At 34.3% G+C, this 27,761-nt stretch overlaps 2 protein-coding genes across 3 annotated transcripts; one reads left to right on the top strand and one right to left on the bottom strand.

Annotated features, from left to right (window-relative positions):
- The first annotated feature begins 1,041 nt into the window (after positions 1 to 1,041).
- Positions 1,042 to 5,160, top strand: LOC101222907 (protein SMAX1-LIKE 4). The gene is made up of 3 exons (XM_004149457.3): positions 1,042 to 2,431; positions 3,133 to 3,319; positions 3,545 to 5,160. The coding sequence occupies exons 1-3, from the start codon at positions 1,269 to 1,271 to the stop codon at positions 5,051 to 5,053; spliced, it is 2,859 nt and encodes a 952-aa protein (XP_004149505.3). The 5' UTR covers positions 1,042 to 1,268; the 3' UTR covers positions 5,054 to 5,160.
- A 3,587-nt stretch (positions 5,161 to 8,747) lies between these two features.
- On the bottom strand, positions 8,748 to 27,644 carry LOC101223139 (protein TRANSPARENT TESTA 9). 2 transcript variants are annotated; one of them, XM_004149458.3, is made up of 21 exons: positions 27,186 to 27,644; positions 23,859 to 23,910; positions 23,681 to 23,757; positions 23,462 to 23,595; positions 23,282 to 23,378; positions 23,105 to 23,162; positions 19,998 to 20,106; positions 19,778 to 19,901; positions 19,493 to 19,676; positions 15,757 to 16,085; positions 15,328 to 15,416; positions 15,182 to 15,252; positions 12,814 to 12,924; positions 12,406 to 12,465; positions 11,966 to 12,103; positions 11,727 to 11,832; positions 10,605 to 10,676; positions 10,377 to 10,435; positions 9,890 to 10,049; positions 9,606 to 9,772; positions 8,748 to 9,407 (listed from the first exon to the last, which is right to left on the bottom strand). In XM_004149458.3, the coding sequence occupies exons 1-21, from the start codon at positions 27,236 to 27,238 to the stop codon at positions 9,081 to 9,083; spliced, it is 2,577 nt and encodes an 858-aa protein (XP_004149506.1). In that variant the 5' UTR covers positions 27,239 to 27,644; the 3' UTR covers positions 8,748 to 9,080. The 2 variants fall into 2 exon arrangements, with proteins under 2 accessions (XP_004149506.1, XP_031736796.1); XM_031880936.1 differs by lacking the exon at positions 23,462 to 23,595.
- Positions 27,645 to 27,761: the final 117 nt, after the last annotated feature.

Genomic DNA, 27,761 nt, shown 5'->3' with positions numbered 1-27,761 from the left:
AAACTATAAGCCCCATTTCTGTTTTACTTAAATTATATATATAATGTGTGTTATCTAATGAGAAGAGAGAGAGAGAAGTTGATTTTGAAAAAATCTTCTTTTGCAGCTTTTCATAATAATGGGAGATAAAGATTATGTGATAGAAGTGTATCTTTGCTATTAATTTTACTATTTATATATACCACAATATGCTTCACTTCACTTCCTCTCTTCACAACTCCCTATAAAAGTGTTACGTTCTAATTGGTTCAAACAAAACTCTTTTTTTTTAGTTAAATAGAGAAATATTTAGCCAATGAGTTTTAATAGATCATTGTGTGGTATAGTAATCAAGTAAGAATTAATATATATGTGTGTGTATTAAGAAAAAATCATGTGAGAAAGATGTATTGTGGTGAATAAAGTTGATTTATGGCTTGCCCTTGTTTTAACCGATGTAGTTCTTTTAAATACTTTTAGATGTTTAATTTTAGTCCATATAATTTTAGGTAAGTCTTAGACTTAGTTCTTATATTACTTGTTTATACATATGGTTGATTTTCTAAAAAGAATGTTATCTATTAATATATTCATTATAAATTTTAAAAAAGTATTCACACAATATAGTATTTTATATAGTGTAAAATGACAAACTTATTTACAAAATATAGATAAAAGGTTTCTCCAATTACTCATTAAAATGAGTTTCTATTTGTTTATTTTGTAATAAAAAATATTTTTTAAGTTTATCTATGGTTTAAAATAATTTCTCAAAAAATATATATAATTATCATCTAATTAGATTTAAGAGGATTTATAAAACTACAATTAAAATTGATCAAACTCTATAAATTAGGCCACCAAAATAATATTTTAACCTAAAAACACACCATAACATAGCACAAATAAAACTCTCATTTCCCCAAGCCAATCCACTCTTTACACCACTTAATGCCAAACCATCCCATAAAAACAAAACAAAAATAAAAACCCAAAAAAAAAAAGAAAAAAAAATTGGAGCCAAGCCAAGACAAAGCATGAAGTTAGTATATATAAAGATGGCTCTGTGATTTGGTGTAGTATTTTCCAAACCCCAAAAAACCACTCTCTCATATTCTTCTTCTTCTTCTTCCTTATTCCTCTCTTTCCCATATTCACTCAAACAAACAAACAACAAAGAAAACCAAACCCCCTTTTCATTTCCCTTCTTCAATAACCCTCATAACCAAACCAAAGATACAGTCTTTTAATATTAGGGTTATTGGGGGGTTGGTGGTTTAAGGCAAGTGATGCGATCAGTAACAACTTGTGTTTCTTCTCAGCAGACCCTCACCCCGGAGGCTGCTTCAGTTTTGAAGCATTCCCTTTCATTAGCCGCCCGCCGTGGCCATTCCCATGTTACCCCTCTCCATGTAGCTTCCACTCTCTTATCCTCTAAACCCTCTACTCTTAGCTTATTTCGTCGTGCTTGCCTTAAATCCCATCCTCCTCATCCTCTCCAATCTCGCGCTCTCGAACTTTGCTTCAATGTCGCTCTTAACCGTCTCCCCACTTCCTCCCCTCCTCTCCTCCATTCCCCCTCCCTCTCCAATGCTCTCATCGCTGCTCTCAAACGCGCTCAAGCTCATCAACGACGTGGTAGCTCGCTCGACCACCAACACCAACAACAACAACACCCTCTTCTTACTATCAAAGTTGAGCTACAACATCTTGTTATCTCGATTCTCGATGACCCGAGTGTTAGTCGTGTCATGAGAGAAGCTGGTTTCTCTAGTACTGCAGTTAAGAACAACATAGAAGAGTATAGTAGTAATATTATTACTACTTCTACCGCTACTACTCAAACTACTACAACCCCGCTTTTTTTCTTTCCTGGTTCTGGATCTAGCTCTGGCTCTGAGAATGCAAGTAAGTTTGTGTTTGAGGTTTTCTTGGGAATGAGGAAGAGAAAGAATGTTGTTTTGGTTGGGGATTCTAGTGAAGGGGTTGTGTTGGAGGTTATGAGGAAGTTCAAAATGGGGGAAGTTCCTGAGGAAATGAAAGGGGTTAAGTTTGTGGAGTTTGTTCCATATAACAATAATAATAATAGTAATGTGAGTGAGTTTTTGAGGAGGAAATTGGAGGAAAATTATGATCATACTGAGAATAATGAAGGAGGAGTAGTGGTTTATGTTGGGGATTTGAAATGGATTGTGGAGAGGGGTAGTTGTAGTAATTTTGGAGTGGATGGTTTAGTTGGAGAAATTGAAAGATTATTGTTGGAGGGGTTTCATTATAATGATCGTAATAATCTTAATATTAAGAAGAAGATTAAGATTTGGGTTATGGGTGTAGCTAGTTATCAAATTTATATGAGATGTCAAATGAGATTGCCTTCTCTTGAAACTCAATGGGATCTTCATGCTCTTCCTCTTCCCTCTTCAGGCCTTGCCTTAGCTCTCCATTCTTCAAGGTATCAAATTTTCTCCCTTTTTATAACTATCTTTAATACACCTGTAATTAGATGATATCATCTTAAATTTGTCTTCACGCCTTAAATAATTAGCAAAGTATTTTCTTCCAAAGGTACTACATTTTTGTCCAACTTTGTTAAACAATCTTATTTAATGAGGCTGTTACTAGATATAGTTTTGAATGTCAAATTTGAAAACTTGTCTGTTCAAACTAAACAACTTCATTTTCAAATACCATATATTTAGCGTTTTTATTTTTCTTTCAAAATTTACTCAAAAAGTACTACATGGTTTGGAATTTTGCATGGAGAACCTCCATCATCATCATTTTTAAAAAAAAATTATAATGTAGAGAGAGAGAGAAAGAGAGAAAGAGAGAGAAGGGTTTAGGGGTGGTTTGTACTTGTATTGTGGTGTAAGGCCAAAGACATAATCTGAGAATAAGGACAGAAACATAAAAGAAAATAAAGAAGAAAAAAAAGGGATTGTTGGGAAAGTCAGATGGGGTATTGTCCTTTGTGTTTCCTCCTTTTTTTGGTCATCATTCAACCACGCATGGCTTTGTTTTACTGAGTTTTACTCAGAGAAATTAAACACTAAAAAAAATCCATCTCTCTTTCTCTTTCTCCTTCTCTTTCTCTTTCTCTTTCCTTTGCTTAATTAATTTACCTTTTTTTACTTTCATGGTTGTTGGTGGCAGTGTTTATGATTCAAGGCTAAGCTTCTTCTCTCAATCTATGGAAACAAAGCCATTCATTATTGGCAAAGAAGAACATCAAAACCTCACTTGTTGTGAAGAATGCACTTCTAATTTCCAAAATGAACTCCTTCACTTGAAATCTTTCCACTCCAAACAACTTCCCTCTTGGCTTCAATCACCTCCAAAGGTATTATATTTTTGTTTAGCTCTGTTAGAAGTAATAATTAAGAGTTTGTTTAAAATAGCCTTTGAAACTATTTGATAACATGAGTTTTCATTATATAAAAACTAATTATCAGGGGTAACTCATTTATTTTATAACAAGTAGAGTCTTTATTTGGTCCTAATTCCTTAAAGGACATTTTTTTCTCTTGTTAATCTAAACAAACCCTAAATTGAATTTCATTTTCAGGAGGAATTGGTGGAATTGAAGCGAAAATGGAACAAATTATGCAATACTCTACACAGAGATAACTCAGTGCAAAGCCTAATAGGGAAAAGCTTCTCATATTCTTCATCATATCCATGGTGGCCTAAGTCAAATATTTCCTTCACAGATCATCATCATCATCAAACATCAAAGCCATTACAAACTTCAAATTTTGTTCCTAGATTCAGAAGGCAACAATCTTGCACAACAATTGAATTTGATTTTGGGAATGCAAAAACAAAACAAGAACAGAGTGGAGAATTGAGTTTGAATTCTCTCAAAAACATGGACGGGAAAGAAGTGAAAATCACTCTAGCTTTGGGTAATTCTCTGTTTAGTGATTCATCAGCAGAATCCATGGAAATGGAAAGTGAAAGAAAGAGTGAAAGGGGAGAGATTTTGAAGGTTTTGGAAGAGAATGTGCCATGGCGATCAGAATTAATTCCTTGTATAGCAGAGGCAGTGATTTCAATGAAGAAAGATGATAAATTGATTCAATGGGTTTTGATGGAAGGGAATGATTTCATTGGAAAAAGAAAAATGGGTATTGTAATTGCAGAATTATTATTTGGATCTGTGGATTTTTTGTTGGATTTGAATGCTAAAAGTGAAGAAATGGGGATTTCTAAATGCGAAATGCTGGAAAAGGCATTGAAATTGAATAAAGAGCTTGTTGTTCTTGTTGAAGACGTGGAAATGGCAGATTCTCAGTTGATGAAACTTCTTGAAAATGCATTTCACAATGGGAAGTTTGAAGACATGAAAGAAGAAACCGTTCAAAAAGTTATATTCATTTTAACAAAAGATAATTCTTCTGATAAAATGAAGAACAGAGATTTGTGGCCACCGCAGTCGTCGTCCTCGTCCTCGTCCTCGTCAGTGATCAACATGATACTAAAAATTGAAGAACCCAATTCAGATCACAAGCGAAAAGCCGAATGGGAATTCGAAAACAAACCAAAGAACCAAAGAATCAACAAACAATCAAGCATGAACAACACATTGGATCTAAACATCAAAGCAGAGGATGAAGAAGAAGAAGAAGAAGAAGAAGAAAATGGGGAAATAAGTACTCCAATAACAAGTGATCTAACAGGGGAAACAACACTTCCAAATGGGTTCATGGAGTCGATTAGGAATCGATTCGTTATGAATAAAAAAGCAAAGCAAGAATCAGGAATAAGAGAGGAATTGGTGGGGAAAATGAGAGAGGCATATAAGGAGAAATGTAAATGGGATAGTAGATTTAGAGTGGAAGAGGGGGTTATAGAGAGGATTTTAGAAGGATTTGGTTCATTTTCCAAGAGAATGTTTGAAAAATGGGTGAAAGAAATTTTTCAAACAAGCTTAGAAAATGGTAGATATGGTGGGAAAGGGGAAGGGGGTATAGATATTATAAACTTGTGTTTGGATCATAAACACATTTTGGAAGAAGATGGGTATATGGGTTCTTGTCTCCCTAAAAAAATTCAACTTTCTTCTATGGATTGAAAGTGGTCTTTTTGTAAAATCCTTTGTTAAAACAAAAGGGAAAATATGTCCTAAACTCTTGTATTTCCTCACTTTTCTTAATAGGATTATTGCCACTTTCTTCCTTTCTTCGTGTGTTAACCATTCTTCTTCCCCTTTTACTATAATATAATACATCTTAACATAACCAAGTCTTTTATAGCTCGAATGTATTACCAGATAGCACTTGATAATATAATTGTTTGAGGAATAGGAATATGAGAGAGAGTAAAACTAAGATAAACATTTCCTTCTATAAAAATTAACATGTAAACACTTCTACTCTTTTTTTGATGATATAATAACCCTTAACTCAATAAGTGATCTATATTAGCTATGTGTTATATATCTTTCTAAGGATACTTTGTAGTCTATACTAGCATATGTTGAAACTAATGATTTGTGATTGTCTTAGAGTTGTTTTTAAGATGATGACAAAAATAAGATAGACTCTTTTGATTTATAATAATTTTGTAGTTAGCTTTATTTTATTATTAATTAGTTTTTAGATTTGTTTAGTAAGATAATAATTATCCACTATACCAAGAACGATCCAACTTAACTCAATTCACACATATAATACTAGTAGGTAGTCATGTGGTTGACTAACTCTTCTACTTTATATGCTCGAGTGTTATAAAATAACTTGCTACAAACAAATATCTTATACTCATGGTAGACATATATATAAATTTGATATGTGTGTGGGTGAGATTTAGTGTAAAATAGGGAATAGCAAGAATGTAAAGGGAAGTAAGTGTTAGTCAGCCATGATTCCTCCATGATAATAGACCAAAGCAAATCTTGAAGACATGAAATGATTTTGATGAAGAGAAAATTGCTAATGTCATATCTCAATCAAATGTTTAATTATTAATTTAGAAAAAAGATATAATAAAAATACACAAAGTGTGAAGGCCCCACATCCGCCGTTGGATGCAATCATTTGGTCTCTTATCATTAACCCTTTTTTTAAAAAATGGAATTGCCAATAAAAATATATGAAAAATTTGAAAAATAAAAAGGTGGGCTATTATTGAATTTGAGTGGAGAGAAATTTTAATTCTCTTATTTATTGTGATAAAGAGAAACCCAATGAAACATTCATCATTGTTCTTCCTTTTCTTTAACCTTTATTTATTTATTTTTACTTTTTGCTTGTTGGTTTTTATTGTTATTTTTCATTTATAAGAATTGTGACCTAACAAATGTATATATATATATATATATATAATTTTATGATATGAATGAATGTAAACTGATTGCAGTCAAACGTGTGTATGAAAGAGGAATCTCATAATCATCCTTTCATAATCATTCTATGCCTTTTTGTTTTCTTTTAATTATTTGTTGGTTGTTTGTTTTTTAGGACATAGATCAAGTCATGATTACCCAAATATAAGCTTTTAACTCAATAATTGTTTCAATTTAAACCTCTTATGCATGTATGATCAATTTAAACTCTCAATTGTAAGTTTATCAATTTGACCTTTAAATCTATATAAATAAATCAATTAAGAATCCTAATTTGGATTTCTTTAAAAATTATTGTCCATTTGAAGAAATCTACTTATTAGCATGAACGATTTTCAAACATGACCATACTAAATGTTCTAAATCAGTTTTCACTTATAACAAGTTTAAGTTTAATGGAAAGTATACATATATATATATATATATATAAATGAGATTAGGGAATGCTTTTCCTTTTTGCCTAAGGATGGAGAGTGAATTTTTGTTAATCTAGAAGCTAGAATCATTAATTATCCCAATGATTTTGTTATAGTCATATTTATTTATATAATATACTTCATTGTAGATAGGCATTGAGTAGTCCTTTTTTGGGGTATTCATTTCATGGCTGATTCAACTTTTAGGTACTGAAGTTTGAGTAGCTGTTCAAGTGAAAAATTAGACCTTTAACATATAAGATGTGAACTATTGGGTAAGTGAGAGCATGATTAGCTCTAGATTTCTTTTTGGTGTCTACTGATCTATTAGTGATGTTTGTATATGAGAATACAAAAGTAGAGTAGAAATCATGCTTACATAATTGTCACCTTTGTTTAGGAGTTAGGTTCATTTTAATTATTTGACTAAGGCGTAGATATAGAGGCTTAAAGGGTTGTTTGTACGGCACTTGGAGCTTTGTGTTTACATATAAGTACAATGTTGTAAATATACTTGATTATTTAATAGTAAAAAATATATTTTTCTCGGACACATTATCCCTGCAAACGTAGGTTATATTGCACCAAATTGTGGTATACCTTGTGTTTTATTCTATCACTTTAATTAATGATCGTCGTTTATTTTTCATTTCTTAAGATTTCTGTACAATTGTGTTGTTATGTTGTGTGTCAGATAACACTTTTTTCAAATAACATTTTTTTTAAATAATTTATGTTTGACTGTCTTTTCTTTAAATTAGGTATTTTTATATATGCATGGATTTAATTTGTTTGTTGATTCAAAGTGTTCTTATTAGGTAAAATTACTATAAAAGAAGACTATTAAATACTATGAACTAATAATTTAAATATATAATTAAAAATACTTTCATCACTAAGTTTCCTCTTTTCATAATCGACCAAGCTGGTTACTAAAGGTGATCATCGACGAAGTTGATCATCAGAAATGTAGTTATTGGAGTTGGGCGTTGAAGGTTGCTGTAGTTGATCTTTAAATGTGAACTTCGACAATATTAGCTATCTAAGTGATCATCAAAAATGGTTGCTGAAATTGATTGTCAAAGGTGGTGGCAGAAACAATGATTCTTGTTGGAATGAGATGACAAAAGTAGTAAACGATAGTCGTTGCTGGAGTTGGTGGCAGAGGAATGGAGTCATTGGAAACAACTAAAGAAGGAAAGGTTAATTATTTTTTAAACCGTTGAGTAGTGAATGATGATACTGTATGAAAACAAGAGTTAAAAAATAGCAGTAATCTCTTATTATCTTAACACACACCTAAAAGAGAGTGAGCTAAACCCATTTTGTAATTGGGGTCAAGGAGCACCTCGATGAAAACATAAAAGAAGTTAAAGTTGAGATACTTGATTCTAGATCATCTTTTTTCACAATAAAGTAGGTCTTTGTTATAGTTAGGATAGATTCAAAAGCAATTTTTATCTTAGACAAAGCAATTCTCACAAGAAATTATTGTGTTTGGCTGTTTCTAGAGAGGAGGGGGAAAAAAGACATGTTCCATTAATAACAATCTTACAAATGGCCTAAACAAAAGTATTTTTTGAGAAATTACTATCACTTTAACTTCAGATTTAAATTCTTGACCAACAAAGACACTAAATAGTTACAAAGGGCTTAGTCGAATCACAGTAATTGCTTTGATAAAAACTCCCATTGAATTGCTTAAAAGATCTTTTTTTTTTTTTTTTTTTTTTTTTGTAATTTCCTAGCATAGAATCAACTTTGCTTGTATCTATGATCAACTACTTTTTTTTACATGTTTCTTTAAACCTGTAACCTTTTGCAGGAAATACAGTGATGACTCAACACTTACGATTAGGAGATCCTAAACAAAGATCAAACATCTTCACTTAATAATTAATATATACCTAAAAGATCTGAAAATTATCCACATAGAATAGTTAGAAGAACCATGTCATCACTTGTATTTAAAGAAAATGGTAAAAGAAAAAAAAAAATTGTAAGAGTTCACTTAATGTGTATAGAAGGCTTAAGATTCAATCAATTAAACACTAATGTTTATTTCTTACATATTGAAGAAGAGAGCACAAGCCGAGGGTTAGATCAACAAAAGAATGAAGGGGTAAAACTTGTTGATAAATCAACAAATGTGAAGAAATACTATACAAAGAATGATACAAACTCTCAGATGCTAAAACTACTCTTTCTTTGCTTCGCATTTCTGAGGGTAAGGGATGAACATATACAGATGGGTGGTTACATAAATAATACATCACCCGTAATCAAGCAAATCTATTATTGGGGGAAAAAGAACTTAGATAAGAATTAATACATGATACTCACATTAGATTAGGAGCTGTATTGGAAGTTAATGACTTGGTAGAACATAAAAATGCATCTGAAGAATCTACAGCTCTTTCGAGACCGACCAGTGGTTTAAGTCTTCTCTCGACCTCCTTGCTTTGCAGATTAATCTCCTCTAGAACCATAGAAAATGCGGATTTGCAAGTGTCGTCGTCCTGGAATGCTAGGATCCATCTCCCATCCACAAAAGGCTTTGCCTTTAACTTTAATGGGGTACCATGTTTGGTAGGATCTAAAAAAGGTAAAGTTGATGGACGAATCCTCAAGTGCAGCCATCTTGAATGTTTTTCATCAATTCTAGGCTGGTAAGAACAAAAAATGTGTTATTACTTGAGAATTCAAATTCATCCAAGATCGGCCAGGAATCAGTTTTTTGAAACTGAAAGTTCTTTCCATATTTATCTCTGACGACTATTGTATGTTTCAATTTTGACCATATACACAAAGCATATTTAGATTACTATTTGTTGTCAAATAGTTTCATGTAAAAGAACTCTTACATTAGATCCAGCAAGTGGTGCAGCAACTCGAATAATTCCACAATTCAGTTTTGATGGCTGCTCTTCAGCAAGAATTATCCATCCGCAAGTTCCAATAGCAGTTCCAAGGAAGTAAAAGTGGCGTTCTTTGCCCCTCTCAAAGGCAATTCTACAAGGCACAGCACCATCTACATAGAAACAACTAAGGATGGTTATTCACAAACTCACAACAGCATATGTGATTGAAGTAAACAGAAACTATAACGTTCGAACCTAAAGTAAACAATTCAAAGTTTAAAACTTACCAAGTCTCAACTCAGCACCCGGCTTAGGTCCTGAAGCATCTAGTCCAGCAACCTTTGCACGAGAGCAATCGGAAATTTCTGACGGAGGGTCGATACAGGGTTGTTCTGACAGAGCCTTGCCAAGGGAAAATGACTGAAGTTGGTGTAGAAGAACAAATACCTTTAATGGAAGGAGGGGAAGATACTGTTAAAAGAAGCTTCATACAAATAGTAAATTGAAGCGGAAAAAAGAAGAGAAAAATAAAAAATAAAAGCCTGTGATCATATCCCACATCTTTTCGCTCTCTTAACTCAAATCACTCAGTTCATAGGGAAAATACATTTTAAGAAGGTAACATATTTTTATTGATTTAAAAATAATTCAGATGTATCAACTGAAGCTATTAAAGGTAGGTGATTTCACCGGTCTTTTTCCTTCATGTAGTTCGTTAACACTAATGATACACTTTCCTATTTTGCTGCGAGAGGGAAGGGGGGCAAGATCTACCTTTACCAACTCAGACATTTTTTGACCAGCAGCGAATGATGATTCAGGTGGAACAGCATCTGTATGGATAAGAAGTTGCATTAAATTCTTAGGGCAGTAGCATCACAATCTCACCATACATTAAATTAATTAATTAACCACCCTTCTGACACAATAACAAGAACTAAATTATGAGAGGGAAGAAAATCAATCACAACTATGAATCTTATAGCTATTTATCATTCTTACCAACGACAGAAGCCTTTGCAGAGTGCAAGAGCATGGACTTCGGTTCTTTCCTTGGTGATGGGGCTTCAATTGCTGCAAAAAGATTTAGTGGTTTGACACCCAGAAAACTCTTAATACACTTATCATTTAAGACGCATCAATTCTTTAGTTTGGCTAGAGTGTCCAAGTACGACACAACCGATGTTGAAGACTTGGACACCCCGACACTTGTTAGACTAACATCTGACACTTGAAAATACAACAAATGTGTTGAAAACTAGTTGTATAAAACCAATATAAATCTAATTCAACATTTGTTAGACATGTATTGAACATCTCAATAGGAATGGTATTAGGGTGTTATTAGGGTATTAAGGGAATAAGTATATTAGTAATTGGCTAGGTAGTTTGTTATACTTGTTGGTTATAAATAGAGGTAGAGGAAAATGAAGAAGGCAATATTTTTTAAAAAATATGAAAGGCAATACTTTGGCGTGTGAAATAGAGTTTGAGAGTGATCTAAAGATTGGAAGGGTCCAAATACCTAAATATTTGATAGCATGGAGTTTCATCTCAAAACCAATTGACACATGAGAGGTAGCCCATCTATCTTATAAGGAGGGTAAGTCCCATTGATTTTTCCAATGTAGTACTCAACACTAAATTAACTGGTTTATCTTGTAGTTTCGTTACCTTTTATCTATCAATATATTTGGATTCTGTCAATTTGTTGAGAACACTAAGCAAACACATAATAATATAGGACAAAAGTAATTATTTAGAGAATGAGATAAATTGAACTCATCTTTTAGCATACAAACGCATACATTTATATGATAAAAATTATATATTCTTTAAAACCGTATTGATCTATGTGTGCAAGAAATTCCATTAATATTTTTCACATAGGGACTAAATTGATACTTAATGAAGCTCATTTACTAAATTGTTACAACTTTGTAAGTATGTGAACCTCAATCTTTACAAATTAAAGTTCAAAAACTAAATTATTATTTTCATTTCAAGGACCCAATGTGTTTTTTAACCCAAAAAGTAATGTCACCAAGTTTGTGTTGTTTATATCTACATTTGTATTCATATTTATGCTCTTTAGCTTATTATTCATTAGATTACATTAAATACCTCTTTTGCACTTTTTCCACTCATCGGAAAGAAGTATTATGAGGAAATCAGACCAAATCCCTCTAGCCTCCTGTAAGAGCTCAGTAGCCCAGTACTTATATGAATCCTATTAAATATCAAAGAAGAAAAGATCAGAAAAAATAAGGCTAAACCTTTTCTTTTACAGACAACTTACAAGTAATAATCATGATGCATTTTCTTCAAGGAATCAATTACAGAAATACAATGTGCTTACTTACTTTCAGCAATTTTAGATGATGACTGTTGAACTCTGCCTCACTATAAGGTAACAACTGCCGCAGAAGCCACCCACCATCCCACAAAATCTCTGCAGATATATTTGAACGACAAAAGAGACTGACCAATGCATCTAGTACCTAAAACATGGCCAATAAAGGTGGATTAAGCGATTCACGTTCATAGTACAAGAATGATTTCTCTATATTACTTGAATAAGATGATAACGTTTCAGAAGTAGCCATAACCATCTTCATTCATGTACCAACGAAATCATTTATCATCAATTGTAGACTCAAAAGTCTGTTGTTTTCGATTGGTTATTGGTTCAGCTTATATGTGAAACTTTTGTAAGCAGACCTGTTTAATACTAACACAAAAATATGTCGAGCAAGGTTTCTGATCCAGATGAAATCAATATCCATTAGATAAAGAGAAGTACCTCAAACCTATGGGCACGAGGGCTTGCACCTGCTTTAAGAAAATATGAAATCCCATAATCCTGATAGTTAGAGAGCAAGTCAGCAATCAGTAAGCAAGCAATCAAATGAAGCAGCATAACATTAAAAAGAGGCATCAAATGGTGGTAATATACTGGGGTAAGATTATATCTTTTTGTCCTCAATGTAAGATATCATGATATATAACCAGAGTTTAACTTCAGAAAAGCAACTAAGATATTATCTGAGTAGACCTTTGAAAGCCTTTCGGTAACAGAATTCTATTATGTAACATATGTCAACAATATGAAGCCAAGGAAAGATGAATTCCTTTCTTAATATTAGCATTCTTCTTTAGGACGTGGATTAGCTAGGAGAAGATTAATGGAAGCATGGAAAGACAGGAGCACCTTAAGCTTCTGCAGGTAACCATCAAGTTCAATATCAATGCCCCCCTTCACTGAGGTACTATCTGAAGAAAAGAGTTGCTCTTCGCCAGAATCTTCACCAACTAAGGCTTCCTGTTAAATATAATTTACAGTTTGAGATATGTCCTAAATGGGTTTGTCAAAACACAAGTGCAAAGGAAAAGAAAAACATAATCTTAAATTCTTAACAGATAGCAAATACTAGTCTGAAAACATGATCAAATGTGACAGTAGCTGCATCAGGTAAGAACAGTTACAAATGTGTCAAAAAGGAATAAAACCCAGTACAAATTTTACAGATCCAAAATTTTGAAACTTCATTCATACAAGCATTTACCACCTATGGAGAAATTTTTGTATGCAGCCTTTTGGAAATCAAAGAGTTCCAGGAAGATGAATGTCCTAATATGGATTATGCTAAATGGAAACCTTAATACTTCAGAGATCTTGCAATAGTAGTTCCCCAAGTAGACTCCTTTGTCATCGGTTTGACCTTTATGTTTGAACAATGGAAAATATCTTAATCATGTTTTCTTCCTATGCCCTTATTCTGGATGGTGCTAGTTTAATCCATTTCATTCATTCAGCCTCGATTGTGTATTTACAATCAGTTTAGATGTATTTCAGATTTGGAAGAGGGGGTGTTGTTATTTAAGATTGACTTCGAAAGAACTTGTAACCATGTGGATTGGGATTTTCTGGACAAGGTGTTGGAGACGAAGGGCTTTGTTTATAAATGGAGAATGTGGATGTGGAGTTGTAGGAGGAGCATGAGCTACTATTTCCTCATAAATGATAGTCTGACAGGTAGTGTGGTCGCTACAAGAAGCCTTAGGCAAGGAGACCCCGTCCCCCTTCCTGTTCCTTCTTGTCGTGGATGTTATGAGCAGAACTGTTACGAATGTGTTGAAGGCAATTTTTTTGTTCCCTTCGAGAAAGAGGAGGGCAAGGTTGCTCTTGCTCATCTTCAATTCGCTGATGACACATTGTTCTTTTGCACTAGTAATGAGAACTCAATTCTTACTCTGAATCATATTCTTGAAGTTTTTGAAGAAGTTTCTGGTTTAAGGATTAAAAGAGGGAATTGTAGTGTTATGGATATTAATCGTAATGAATAGAAGCTTAAAAGATGGTTGGAGATGGTCTGTTGCGAGGTTAGGGGGCTTCCTTTTTCCTATCTTGGTCTCCCCATGGAAGCAATCCTAAGGTGGTTGCCCTCTGGGACCCAATGGTGGATAACGTAAGGAAGTTAGCTTCTTGGAAAAAAACCTTTTTTTTCCAAGGTGGGAAGACTTACTTTGATAAGATCCGTTTTGGGTGGTGTCCCAATTATTTTGTCCCTTTTAAGAGATCCGTGAAGGTTTGTAAGAGCATGGAGAGATTGATGGGTGATTTTCTTTGGGAAGAGGTCGATGAAGGGAAAGACGAGGTTTTTCATTTCTTTAGGTGGGAGATCATTGAGAACCCTATTGATAATGGGGTCTGGAGATCTGGAATCTTAGGTTACACAACAAAACCTTATTGGCCAAATGGTTATGGAGCTTCTATTTTGAGCTCAATTCCCTTAAGCATAAGATTATTGTTAGCAAATGTGGACCCATCCTTTTGAGTGGTTGGCTAAGGATTCTAAAGGTACCTATCAGAATTTGTGGAAGGATATTTCGAAAGAGCTTTTATTGGCTTTGCTCATTGTGTGATGGGGGAGGGGAGAGACTTACTTTTGGGAGGACCATTTTTTTCATTGGGGATTTTATCCCCATAGACTGCCTTAAAGTTTACTTCGATGAAGTTGACCAAAATGCTTTAATCAACAGCATTGGATTATGAACTGATATAATCTTCAAATATCAACACTTGCAATCCCAAGAAGCAAATGATTTCCAATTAAATTTAAAGTCTTTATTAAGTTATTTGTAAGTTTCTTTTGGGAAGTGATGATGGTGCTAGAGAGTGTCAACCTAGTTGAGATGTCCGGGTGTACCTCCTGATCCATAGCTTTATGCTGGTTGTTTCCATTATAATTTGAGCACTAGTCCCATATCATTATCTTAATAAAGAGGCTTATTCTTATTCAAAAAAAAATTAAATTTCGAACAATGTCAATAATCAAGTTCACTGTGATAAGATGTAGCACTCAAAAACCAATAAATTGCTATGTAAATCTGAAGTATTCCGTTATCAATTTAAATGTGGAAATGAGCAGAAATACATTTTCTTTTACCATATTGTCAATTATGCTCGTTGATATAAGTCAAGAAAACAAAATTGAGCCTGACAAGAAAGCACCAACACATGCTATCTATTGAAACAGAGGCCAAAAATTGCAATATAGGGTCTCATCGAAAAGTACCAATAACAACTTTTTATGTTGTTTTCTTTGTGGAAGAATTCCAAGCGCATCCAGCATTGACTCATCCAGTTCTACAGAAAAGTTGGGAGGCGTGATAAGAAGAGAAAAATGGACTGAAGGAAGTTGAATAGATCCACTGATCTGACCTTTAGTTTGCAAAAGTGTAGCCAGAACACTTAAAGCACCTAAGACTTGTATATCGTCCCCAGTTGTAATATGAGACAGCAAAGCTCCCCTACCAAAGCATACATGATGAGATAGTTAGGAACACACGACTGACACAATTAAGTATTATTTGGACCAATATTCATTTAAGATGAGTCTATATATTACAGAGTAAACCTGCCCCCAAATAAAGGGAAAGGTTTAAAGCAAATATCAAACATCTCAAATATCATATGTTGCAAAGTTCATGAAGCCAATGCCATAAGATGATTTTCTCTTAACTAATCATTTAAAGGAATAAGTACAAGTACAGTCGTCGAAACCTCTTTTCCTGTTAAAAATTGAAATAGATTTTGAATATAACTAAAATGACAGAACTTAAGCAAGCCCTAATTGACATAGAACGTTACCTCAATTCCAATCGGGAGCCTGGAAAACCATTCTTCACAGTCGCATCTTCTAACTCAGTTTTAGGAGTAGATGGATCCGATACTTCTTGTCTTAAAGATTCAGCATCCAGCGGCTGCCTTACTATGCCATCACTTCCTGATGACTGGCTTCTACTTTCACAATTTAACCGAGTCATATTTCCATTAACTCTTTCTTCAGGCTGTGGGGAGAAAGCGTCCAATGGACAGAAAAAGGCAGCAGAGATGGTGTTTGCGAGATCTTTTATTTTAACTATGCGCAAAATGCAACAAAGTAAATACAGAGAAGTGGCAGCTCCAATTTGAAATCCCTGGATGTTCAAGCTACAATTGGTCAAATAAAAAAAAATGCTATGCAGCAGAAAAGATCTGTCTACTCATAATTAATACGTGATTGAACATAGAACTGTTGCAATATATAAACAAACAATCCATTTATGAGGGCAGCAAGCCAAAGAAGGTACCTAAAAGGCCTAACCACTAAGAATTTTGAGATATGTGTGTGTGTGTCATACCTACATCAAGTTCTCTCTTTCTTATCAAAAGAAAAACTAAAAATAAAACAAATGAAAAGAGACTAATGCTCAAAGAATACAAACTCTAAAAGGAAGTGAATAAAGAAAGCAATAAATAACATAACAAGATTACAACAAAAAGCTAAAAAAGATTTGATAGAGTATACGGATGAAGCCTTAAGATCAACAATCAAACCCGAACTCTTCATGAGACAAACCAATACACATCGATAGATTATAGAACCAAGCCAATTCAAGGTTTGGAATTAAAGGCCTCAAGATTAAAAAGTTGTGTGGTCAACAAAGTTAAACAACAAAGGAAGAATTGCAAACAACTCAAGCCGTGGTAAAAGCTAAAATATCAAAACAACCACCATGCTATCCATTCTAAGGAGAACCCTCACAAACAAAACTAGCAGGACAAAATCAAGCTAGACATGGTGACCTTGACAAAAGAAGTCATCTCCAAAATCACCCATGAAAAATAAGAGTCAATCCACAGAACTTGTTTTTTTAATCACCCCCATCTTCCTGTATGCTAGGACATTTACATCGGAATAATTAAAAATAATAAAAAAAATTATCCTCCATTTGGATTTAAGAAAGTTGAATAAATGATTTAAAATCTTATGATTTGAAATCCGAGAAATAATTTTAAACTAATTATTTTGTTTGGAACAAGAAAATTTTGAAATGAATGTATTCAAAATTTCATGTTTGGATGGTAATTGAAAAGGAAAAGAAAGTTAAGAATTTACTAATATAAGCTCTATGGATCTATTAATCGAAAATTAGATAATGACGAGGTCATTTATGTAATTTACTTTTAAATCTTATTAATTCCTTCAAAATCCGAGCATTTTGGCTAGAGAAGTTTTAAAGTAAAAACACGATTTGAAATTATTTCGGATTTTAAAATCATTATCTTTCCTGTAGTAACAAACAACAGGATTCATTTAAATTTTATTATGAATTGTAACCATTCTCTCTAGTCAGCAATCTTTCAGACAACCTTCATCCACGTGATTAATTCATCAAGCGACCGAGTTCCAAGCATTTCTGTTCTAGGCATCCAAAAGCTCAAACGCCTAATTGTTGTTTTACCATATTGTCCAAAACCAGTTTCAACACAAATTCCTACTTCCCGATTCTCTTATATGTTTCTTATCCAAAAAAAATGAATTGTAATCATTCTAAATCCTGAGGTTCCAAACAGAGCATTAAGCTTCCTGTGGTTCCAAACAGATCTTTAATCATTCTAAACCCTGAGGTTCCAAAATGACGAGCACAGCCCCATCCAGAAAAAAAGAGGGCTAGGAGAGTTTTTAACTAAAAACGTGATTTGAAATCATTTCGGATTTTAAAATCATTCTCTTTCCTATGGTAACAAACAACAAAATTCATTTAAAATCTTTCATGAATTGTAATCATTCTAAATCTCTGAGGTTCCAAACACAGCATTAAGCTTCCTGACAACCCCATCCAGAGGAATCTCCTTAAATTTTAGATCACATGCCTTGACTAAAGAGGAAAACTTCTTCAATATCAAAACTTCACTACTTCATAGTTAAATTTTATCTGAAAACGTAGAATTCAGGAAGTCAAACTTGAAAGAAGCCTAGAAAAAAGTTTTCAAGTAACCCACAACTGAATCTTCAGTTATATCTTCTTCACAAAGCCTGCTATGATGCTGAAGTCAAGTTCCTGAACAACCTGTTAAACAGGATCCTTTTCTTACAAGTTTCTTTGTCACTTCTTCGCTACAAGAATCACACCCTTCACAACAGTTTTGTTGAGTCGTTTGAAAAAATAACTTTAACAAGAAAATATCTTTCTTTAGGGGGTGATCATGAGCAAGATAAACACTATCGATTATATGCAAAAAAAAAAAAGCATCCCTCCTACTTCGGGGGGGTCTTTGTTTATACCAGTGTGATGGAGAGGTTTCTTGTAAGTCTACACTCCTTTTCTTGAGTGAACCCTTGGAAGGTGAAATTTCAAAGGTTCATTTTTTGTGTGGCAGATTTTACTTGGGAAGATTACAGTAATGGACGCTTGTAATGCCCCAGTTCTAGGATTCGGACCAGGATTTGGAATTCAGCTCTCCGACATTCCCCTGCATCCCCTGGGACCTGGCAGCATCATCCTTATTATTCTTAAAGGCTTATTAGGGTTAAATTTCTCCCCACAAACCAACACGAGTCCTTTCAGCATGCTTTGTTCTCACTCACATGCATTCTAGGAAAATTCTCTGGAAGTCACCCAACATAGAATTGCTCCAAGCTAAGCACGCTTAACTTTGGAGTTCCTATAATCGAGCCACCGAAAAGGAAGGTATACCTTGTTGGCGTAGGTATTAACTTTTAATTCTTTTAAGTCTTTCTTAACATTACTTTCATGTCCTCAAGATCTTTCTCATTCAGATGTGATATCGGATCGTTCATGTCTCCTTTCTAATCTCGGGTGTTACAACGCTATTCATAGGCACTTGTCTTTTTTGAAATGACCGCATTGGTGCATCATCTGTATGCACCTGACCAAGGATCTTGATCATATCCTTTGGAGATGCAGATAATTGCATCTTTGTAGTGGGATCGTGCATTGAAGCAATTTGGCATTTCTCTTGCTTGCAGTAGCAACCATGCTTCCTTCACTCATTACATCCTTAAGTTTCTGCCGTTTTGAGATAAGGGGTAGTTCCTGGAAAGGCCACCTATTTTCCTGTCCTTTGGAGCATCTGAATTGAGCAAAATAACAGGATATTTAGGGATGTAGAGAGCTAGTATATGTTAGACCCAAGCGGTAAAGACATATTCTAAGAGGGGCAAAACGGGAAATACAAACGGTGGCAGTTGGCAGGAACATGGAGCAAAGGTACAGAGGTAGAGAGTGTGTTGTTACAGGAGTGAAGAGACATGGCAATGAGCATTTTTGTGCAAAAGTTGGCAGGTTGCAACGAACCACAATCTCTTATTCTTTTTTATTGGAGCCCTTTCCTGTATAGCAGTCTTTGTGACTCTTTCTTGGGCTGGTTTCTTTATATGCTCTTTTTGTTCTTATGTTTTCTTTAATGATTTCCAGAAACCGGTGTTTCTTGAGAAGAATATATATTATACACACACATAAGAGTTCATAATGCTGATATTAGCATGATTTAGAAAGAAATTCATTAAGGATAAGGAGATGGTAAGAAAATGTCATACATTAACAACCTCTATCCTCAAAGATGGAAGAAGCAAAGGAAAGATCAAGTGCCGCAAAATGTTGTCAGTTATTAACCTTCCCACGTCAGGAATCCCAGCAGAAATAACATCACTAATATAGTATAGGTTGTCTTCAATTTCATCTACAGCAGCAAGAATTGTAGAGGTTGAAGGCTCGGTGCTTCTGTAAAAGAAACCAAACAGACGTTTAAAGAATAGTAATCTTCTATGCAACATGATGATAATAATTTTTTTAAAAAAAAATGTGACATTCTAGCTTATTACCTCATTGTCTCATTGACCAACTCATTCAAGTCAATGCACTGCTTTCTGAAAAAGGTCACTAAATTTGAGAAATATTCTGCATGAGGAGGGCTGGTGATGAATCTATTGACATAATCATCTCCAACTGAAATCGAAATTAGCAAATTATAAGCCTATGACGTTGCCATGATATTCTTAATCAGAGAGATATATAAGAAAACAGCACAAATGACAAACTAACCATGGTATACATTAAGTGTCAAAGCACGAACTGCTGTGCGGATCATATTTTCTTCATGAAAAGCAAATTGTATAGCCTCTACATACATTGGAAAAGATACTACTTTATCCTACATGGAAAGTTTGTGTTGTAAGAACAAAATCAGAAATACACATTTACCAACAATTTGTGAAAAAGAATCACATACTCCAAATAATCTCTGCTTAATATACAATAAAACTAAAAAACTGGTAGAAATTAGGGAAATCCTCTCTTTATAATTGTAAATGATATTGTCAAATAAATGTGTTACTTAATCGTATCATGCATGTGCAGCTGCATAAATCCAAGATACAAGTTAGTAGTCCTGCTAGCTGCTAAAGATCTTTCCTTTAAGTTATAATACTACTATTCCTACAAGATTAAGAAAAGAGAAGTATGAAATCTGCTTAATGCTTCGCATACAATGGGAACATTACTCTATACTTCACTCCAGAATAATTCCTTCCATTAAGTGACCCAAAGTCAGTAATATCAACCCTCAGAAAACAAATACGTACTCGTTTAGTATCATTATTCAAGTAGTTCGGCTTTTGTGTAAAACATAAATAAATTGTACTGAAGACAGAAATGCATTGAGGAGGAAGTCCAATCTCCTTACAATTCTACATGCTCAGATAATTTTTTCTTTATTGAATTAGAGCAAATGGTACAGATTTATTGATGTATCGCTTTTACGTTCATTAATGAAGACAGATCTTTTTTCTAAATGTAAACAATAAACCTATTCCTTAGGACCAACCAAAAAGTACAAAAAGAAGGGATACCATCAAACTAAGGGCCTGAGTGATAAGAACCATGAATGGAAGGGGAAATAGTAGAAAATGTAGGGATAAGAAAGAAAAACTGGAAGGTTCTGCTTAATTCCCAATATGGCTAACTCCTTTTTTTTCCTTCTTACTTTCTTTGCTATTTTTTTATTTTTCTTTTAACAAGATGCAAACTCTTCATTGATTGAAGGAAGGGAACAAAAATGTTAATGATACAAACTCTCCTGAATGAAGTGGTGAAAAATAAATATGTAAAATACAGGATGTCCTGAGACTGAGAGGGATTAGCAAACGCATCCCAAATAATCAAATGCCATTAGGAGAATAATGTTCATATGTCTGTTGGTTTCGCTTGAACCATATTTCTGCAAGATATGTTTGACAGCATTAGACCGACTGACTCAAAAGCTTAAACTGGTGATGAAGGTAGATTTAGTTATACATACCTAACACTGCCTCACTTATGGAAGCTATGGCTTTTTTGAAGAGTAGTCTTCTCTGTTTTGTTTCTTTTCTTGTCTTGCTTTTCTTCGGTTTAAACATTGTCTAGTTTGGCTGGTTTTGTACTGCTGTATCTGGTCTTTATATGCTTTTTCTTTGGAATATAATGATGGCACTATAGGGTGTCAACCTAATTGAGATGTCTAGGTGCATCTCCTGATCCTATCTATCTATTTCTCTCTCTCTAGGCTTCTCCATTATCCTCATTGTATAATTATCTTGTACTTTGAGATTCTATCACTAAAGAAGCTTGTCTCCGTTTAAAAAAAAACACTCCCTAACTTATGGGTTTGAACCAAACAAGTCAAAATCATATTAAATGGGGGAGGAAATAACATCGCATGGGCTTGAACACAAGACCTCCCTAGACCCCATGTTCTGATACCATCTTAAATCACTCATTGGCCCAAAAGCTTAAGTTAGTGGTGAAGGTAGATTTAAGTATATTATATCTAGCATTAACCAATAATAGAAGAGCTTGAGAAGATAAAACTGGAACATATAGAAACTGAAACACATTACTGCTCAAACTTCTCCAGAAAACCCATTGATATTTGAAGGTATGAAATAAGGAATACCAAATATCCAATGCATATGAAGATTGGAAAAATATATGCTGCTGACTTACATTATTGGAAGAACACGAAACACACTTAGAGAGCCTGGGGATACAAAACTGTTCCAGGAAGGTTCTTTTTGGAGAGTTTCTGCCATATTTAAACTCCCATAAAGCAAAATCCATATTCAATCACTGAAATCCCTTGGACTCTGGATTTCCAAACTGCTGAGGGCATTTGTTTAGGAAAGGAGGAGGAAGATGTTTGTAACTCGTTAATTGTAATCATTCAACTACAACAACCTTGCTAGTTAATCAATGATATCCCTAAAAATTGAAAGAATACAAGGGCATATAAAAAGAACAGCCCACCAAGCCACCCTACTTACAAAAAGAGGGACCAACTAAGTAATACAAAAGTTCTTTGAAATCGCAGCCCGAAAAGTCACATGAAATCTAATCAATGACCAAATCTCACTAAGATCCCTCTCTCTCCCCCAGAACATGAACACCCTATCGTTCCTCTCACCCCAAATGTCCCAAATAACCGCATACACCCCGGAACATCCAATATCCCTAATAATTATAGGATTTGAGTCCAAATGATTACATAATTACAGCCTTGCATTGTGTCCCTTTGGTCTTTAAAGTCTAAACACTATTGTACTTACAAGCTTACATGTTCGCTCAATAACCGGACATCATGTTTGTTACTTTGCAGTTCGCAATACATTCTCTTTTCTAATGAAATCTAGATTCTCATCAATATATATTTATGTCCTTAATAATATCCATATAACCACCTTCTTAGCCTATAGATATAGATCAATCTTTTCCAAGATTATTCCCCAGGAGTTTGGTAGTTGTTTGATAAAGTTTTATTAATCCAATTTTTCATCTTAGCCTATAGATATAGATCAATCTTTTCCAAGATTATTCCCCAGGAGTTTGGTAGTTGTTTGATGAAGTTTTATTAATCCAATTTTTCAGCATTGTCACGATTGTTCCTAGAATATCCATTGATATACTCCTTCTGAGGACCCATGCACATTGGTCAATGTACAAATACATCCATAACTAGATTTACAGCACTTTTAACATCTCCCTGAGATCATATGCAATTGCAATTTGCAAACCATTTTTTTCCTAAGATTTGGATCATCAGATATATATTGAAAGTGAAAAGAATAATACTTTTAAGAAAAGATTGAACACATAAATTTATAACAAGTAGGACTTACATTTTGAGTTTTCACAAGAAGAGAGATTGTGTTCTTGTTCAGCTTTCCACTAATTGCTCTTATAAAGACCATGAGAACATATTCATAGTTGTCAGATGATAGAAATATCATAGCAGATAATACCGCAAAAAATGTATGAAAAGAAATTACTTTGTTGAAAGTAAAAGCAAAACAAACCTTAAGAAAGATATATAGTAAGACAACAACTCATCATTCCGGAAATCAAATGCATATGTTATTAGCTTGTTCATATGTTCAGTACTGAATAGGTAATCTGCAACAGACCCAAAATGGTCAATTCAATATACAGCAGTAGCAAGATTGAATTCACTTATGAAGTTATATTCAGGAAATTACATATAGCATGTTCACTTTTAAGGTTCTGAATAATAATGCTCATTGTCTGCAACAACTGAAGTGAAACAGTTGCAGTCCTGCTAATCTTCAAAATACGTACAAATTCTCCCATGATTTGCTTCTCCATGAAAAACCTAAACACAGCCAGAAGTACACAAAACTTCTGGAACATCATAAATTTACCAAGGAAAAAAGAGAAGGAAGAAGAAGAAGCCTCACTCGAAGAAGGAAGCATCATGCTGGTCACCGTAAGTTATCAACTCCGATATTGATCGCAGCGCCTCAATAACAAAATCCTTCATCCAAGGTTATAATTAATTAGTTCCATTACATATCCATGAAAATTGTAATTTAACACAATAGCACTGGAAGGAAAAAATCATGAAGCATCTTTCACCTTGTTAACCTCATTGACTATGTGAATCTTTTGCAGCTGATCTGTTAAATACCTGTATCCCAGTAAATTTAACAAAATTAAGACACAGAATCAAGAAATAAGGATGCAAGTCTATCGCGTCCTAAATAAGCAATGTTTAACGTAAAATATTTTTAACATCATTCCATGTGAAAGGAATTATCATCGTTATGTTTTACCGTACATGTGAAGAATTTTAAATGATTCGGACATGTATAAATAGGAGCTTTGGAATATTTTGTCCCTACTGAAGTAAAAATTATGAATCTAAACATTACGATATATCTGAAAGTTCACCAGAACCTCAAGTTTCTTTTTTCTTTTCATTTTTTCCATCTTTCTAACTGTATAAGTTGGCAATCTGGGAAGTCCAAAAGGTAAAGTTGGTAGTCTGGAATTGTATTTTAGACTTCTTAGAAGCTTGTAACTAAGATCTTGGATACATTTGCCTTACATTGAGAAAACTCTAATTCATGTTTGAATTTCATTTATTCAATCTAGGAACTTTCGTTTAAGTTCATGAGTGGAAAACTTAATTGTGAAAATCTCAAACTATACCCAGGTCAGCATCACAACACTCTATCCCCTCTATCTATTTCATTTCCATAGCAGTATCAAAGAATAATCTCGTTCCTTGAGGCCCAAAGAAAAACTGAGAATTTAACAAAGTCCCAAACAACCTACTTTCCTCTTGAAGATTCTATTATTTCTCTCGCACTACAAACCCCACTATAAAGCACACACCCCTGTTGCCAAAGAATAGCCCCTTTCTTTTGTTCTTTGAAGGGTGGATGGAGAAGGAACTCCTCAATTATTTCCCTCTAGCCCTGAGGACAGGTGAAGCTAAAGTCAAAATCCTTAAGCAAGGCCAATAAAAATATAGAAGACATATATATATAAAGCCAAAATCCTTAAGGAGACCATACCAAACTACTGGACAAACTCAGAACCCAAAAAATTAGGGTTGAGGTTCTCAGTTGCCTCCTGCAAAGAATACAACAATGCAGCCCAACCAAAAAAGACTCTCTGGCTGATAGCCTATATAAGACATAAACATTCCGACCAATATCTACCACATAAACGAACTTAACCGTTTTGAAAATTTTCACCCTCTACTCAGAAGAAAAAACATAATTACTTGCCAGCTAAGAAGCACAGGCAGTTTAATTTGGCTAGCTTGTGCATTGTTAGTGATATATAATTAAATTTACCTTCCCCACAAGCTTAAGCATTGGGGTAGATTGGTGGTTTAAGATGGTATCAAAGGAGGTCTTGTTCTCAAACCTCTGCATTGTTGTTTCCTCTCCAATTAATGTTCATTTCCACTTGTTGGGCCTTTGTTATATTTTGAGCCCACATGTGAGGAGGCGTGTTAGTGATAGTGATATATAATTAAATTTACCTTCACCCACAAGCTTAAGATTCTAAGCAGATTGGTGATTTAAGATGCATGTCCAATACGTGTAGAACATTTAGAACACTCTAACATTTGTTAGACGAGTATAGGACACTTATTAGTGCAAAAAATGTGTTAGACATGCACAAGACACTCGTTACACAAACTAAAAAGACTACAATAATAATGAATTTTGGGTGTGCAATTCATCAAACTAATTTTTCAAGCATCTGAATTAAACCATTTACCTTGAATTTTCTTCTAGTATAAAAATGATATAAAAATTTTAAAATGTATATTTTAATAAACATGTCTTTGTCGTGTCTATGTCCTAGATTTTTAAAACAGGGTGCACCATCTCCATGTCATATATCCATACTGTACTTCTTCGCTCTCCCAGAAGGACAAGACAAGTAATGGAAGAAAAAGCTACAAGAAAAGCCTTTCATTGAAGATTCGAAGAAGTACGCCAAAGATGAGTATTGGTTAATGGACGATGGAAACCCAAAAAGGGAGTCAGCAGAGAAAGGATAGACGCAACAGAATAATGCCTAAGAGAGGAAAACTAAAATCAATGGGGAAACAGATATCAAAGGGGTCTATCACTCAACAACTTATCTTCCAAAAAAATAAGTATATCTCCCATCTCCCACCACCAAATGAACAAACTATGAAAACAAATGAAATTCAAACAAGATATCTTTTCATGAATTCTAGGAGGTGCCTAGGACTGACCATCAGTCCATTCCCAAGGCGAGGCCCATACTTACTAACTACCAATAACCTTTTGCCATAAGGTGCTGGCTTCATGATAGAATCACTAGAGCCATTTCGCCAACAAGGTCTTATTTCTTATTGAGAAATAGATAAGGAAACAAGCCATTAAGAAAATGAATAGACAATACAAAGATAAATTTACAATGAAGAGACAAGACCTAAGCCCTATGGATTAGCGAGTGCACCCGAACATCTCAACTAGGTTGACACCTCCTTAGCACTTTCATCATATCCAAACCTAGACCAAAGATGACATGAGATCTTATTTCTCAACCCCCCACATTTCTAATACCTAAACACCCAAGTCCAATGCCTTCCTAACACACCAAATGCTATCCTTTCCTCACCTCAACTCCGTCCTAAAATCCCTCATTATCTTGGCAGGTTCTTCATGGTTGCTTTAGTGCCTTGGATGGACTTGTAAGTTGTAAGGAAGACATTGTCTTGGGCCTTTCTATTGTATTCTTTCAACAGAGAATGCAATAAAACGAACAAAATAACACGGGCATTTTCTTCACAATCCATTTTATATTGTTAGCTCTTCCATGTAGAACTTACCAAGAGTAAAGAACTTAACTTTCCTTGGAATCTTAATTCTCAAACTAGCAGAAAAGATAAACTCACGCAAGGGAGTCCAAAGAATACACCAAGAAATTTCGAAGAAAAGAGAAATATTCCGTATTTAATCCATATGATCGGCATTGCAGTCTTACAGTAGAACAAACGCTCTAAGCAGCTGCAAAGTCCGAGTCATATACAGCTCAATTCGTTCCATGAATAAAGCATAAGAATAATTTACAACAAAAGGCCGAGATATAATCAAGTTCCTTAGATTTAATTTGAATGCACAAGTACATCATAAGAGATAAAGATCGTCGAAATTATGCAACATGGAAACCAATTTTTGCCACTTAGAAACTTGAAGCAAGTACCGCGGCAACAGAGCAAAAATGAAACAAAATTACAGACTTTTCACACTTTTCACCCCAGCAAGGTTGAAGAAATAGCAATTTGTACGAAAATGTTCCGATTGGGCAATTGTTGCAATGCGGAGTTGCTAACAGTCATACTGATGGTGCCCCAGTATACCACAAATAGTAAGAGCAAACAAAAATATCTGAAATTCAGTTCCAAACCTGAGTTCTTCTAACGAGAATCGATCCCTGGATCTCCAAAAGGAAAACCACATGGCTGAACAATCAGAGGAGCCCCGAATTAAGAAACCCAGTAATCATTCTGAATCCTAAACCCAACTCATCTTAGAAACGAAGGTTATAGTATGATTTGACTCGAAGTTGTTGTTCACAACAGTGAGGTGCCTGTGCCTGGCCTGGAGAGTGGGGCAAATGGCAATTGAAGAACAATTATCAATCTGATCGAGAGTTGGTTCGATAGAGGAAGAACAAGGGAGATCTTGATGAGACAAATATGGTTCTTTGTTTCGAAGATAGTGCAAAGAAAACTGAAATTGCAAGTGTTGTATAGAAGAAGAAGAAGAAGAAGAGATGAGAATTATTGAAATTCCGATAGCAAAACGGAAGAGATTTGACAGACAGAGGAAGAGAAACGCTTGGAGCTGGCAAACCAGATTCTTCTCCGTCGAACTTAGTCGGTGAGTTGGGCCTTATATAATTGGGCCATCCTTACGCTTTCGTCAACCCAACAGCACGGCCCATTTACATTGGAATGAAATTTGGAAATTTTTGTAGAGA

This window comes from Cucumis sativus, chromosome 2 (genome assembly GCF_000004075.3).
Source record: "Cucumis sativus cultivar 9930 chromosome 2, Cucumber_9930_V3, whole genome shotgun sequence".
Lineage (NCBI taxonomy): Eukaryota > Viridiplantae > Streptophyta > Magnoliopsida > Cucurbitales > Cucurbitaceae > Cucumis > Cucumis sativus.
This window is presented reverse-complemented; position numbering and strand designations above follow the sequence as displayed.

Coding starts and splice junctions, on each gene's coding strand:
- LOC101223139 (XM_004149458.3), bottom strand. CDS start 27,238: ATGTGGTTTTCCTTTTGGAGATCCAGGGATCGATTCTCGTTAGAAGAA. Junction 11,833..11,965: donor ATCATCTAAAATTGCTGAAA/GTAAGTAAGCAC, acceptor GATATTTAATAG/GATTCATATAAGTACTGGGC. Junction 9,773..9,889: donor GGGTGCTGAGTTGAGACTTG/GTAAGTTTTAAA, acceptor GTTTCTATGTAG/ATGGTGCTGTGCCTTGTAGA.
- LOC101222907 (XM_004149457.3), top strand. CDS start 1,269: ATGCGATCAGTAACAACTTGTGTTTCTTCTCAGCAGACCCTCACCCCG. Junction 2,432..3,132: donor TTAGCTCTCCATTCTTCAAG/GTATCAAATTTT, acceptor TGTTGGTGGCAG/TGTTTATGATTCAAGGCTAA. Junction 3,320..3,544: donor GGCTTCAATCACCTCCAAAG/GTATTATATTTT, acceptor TTTCATTTTCAG/GAGGAATTGGTGGAATTGAA.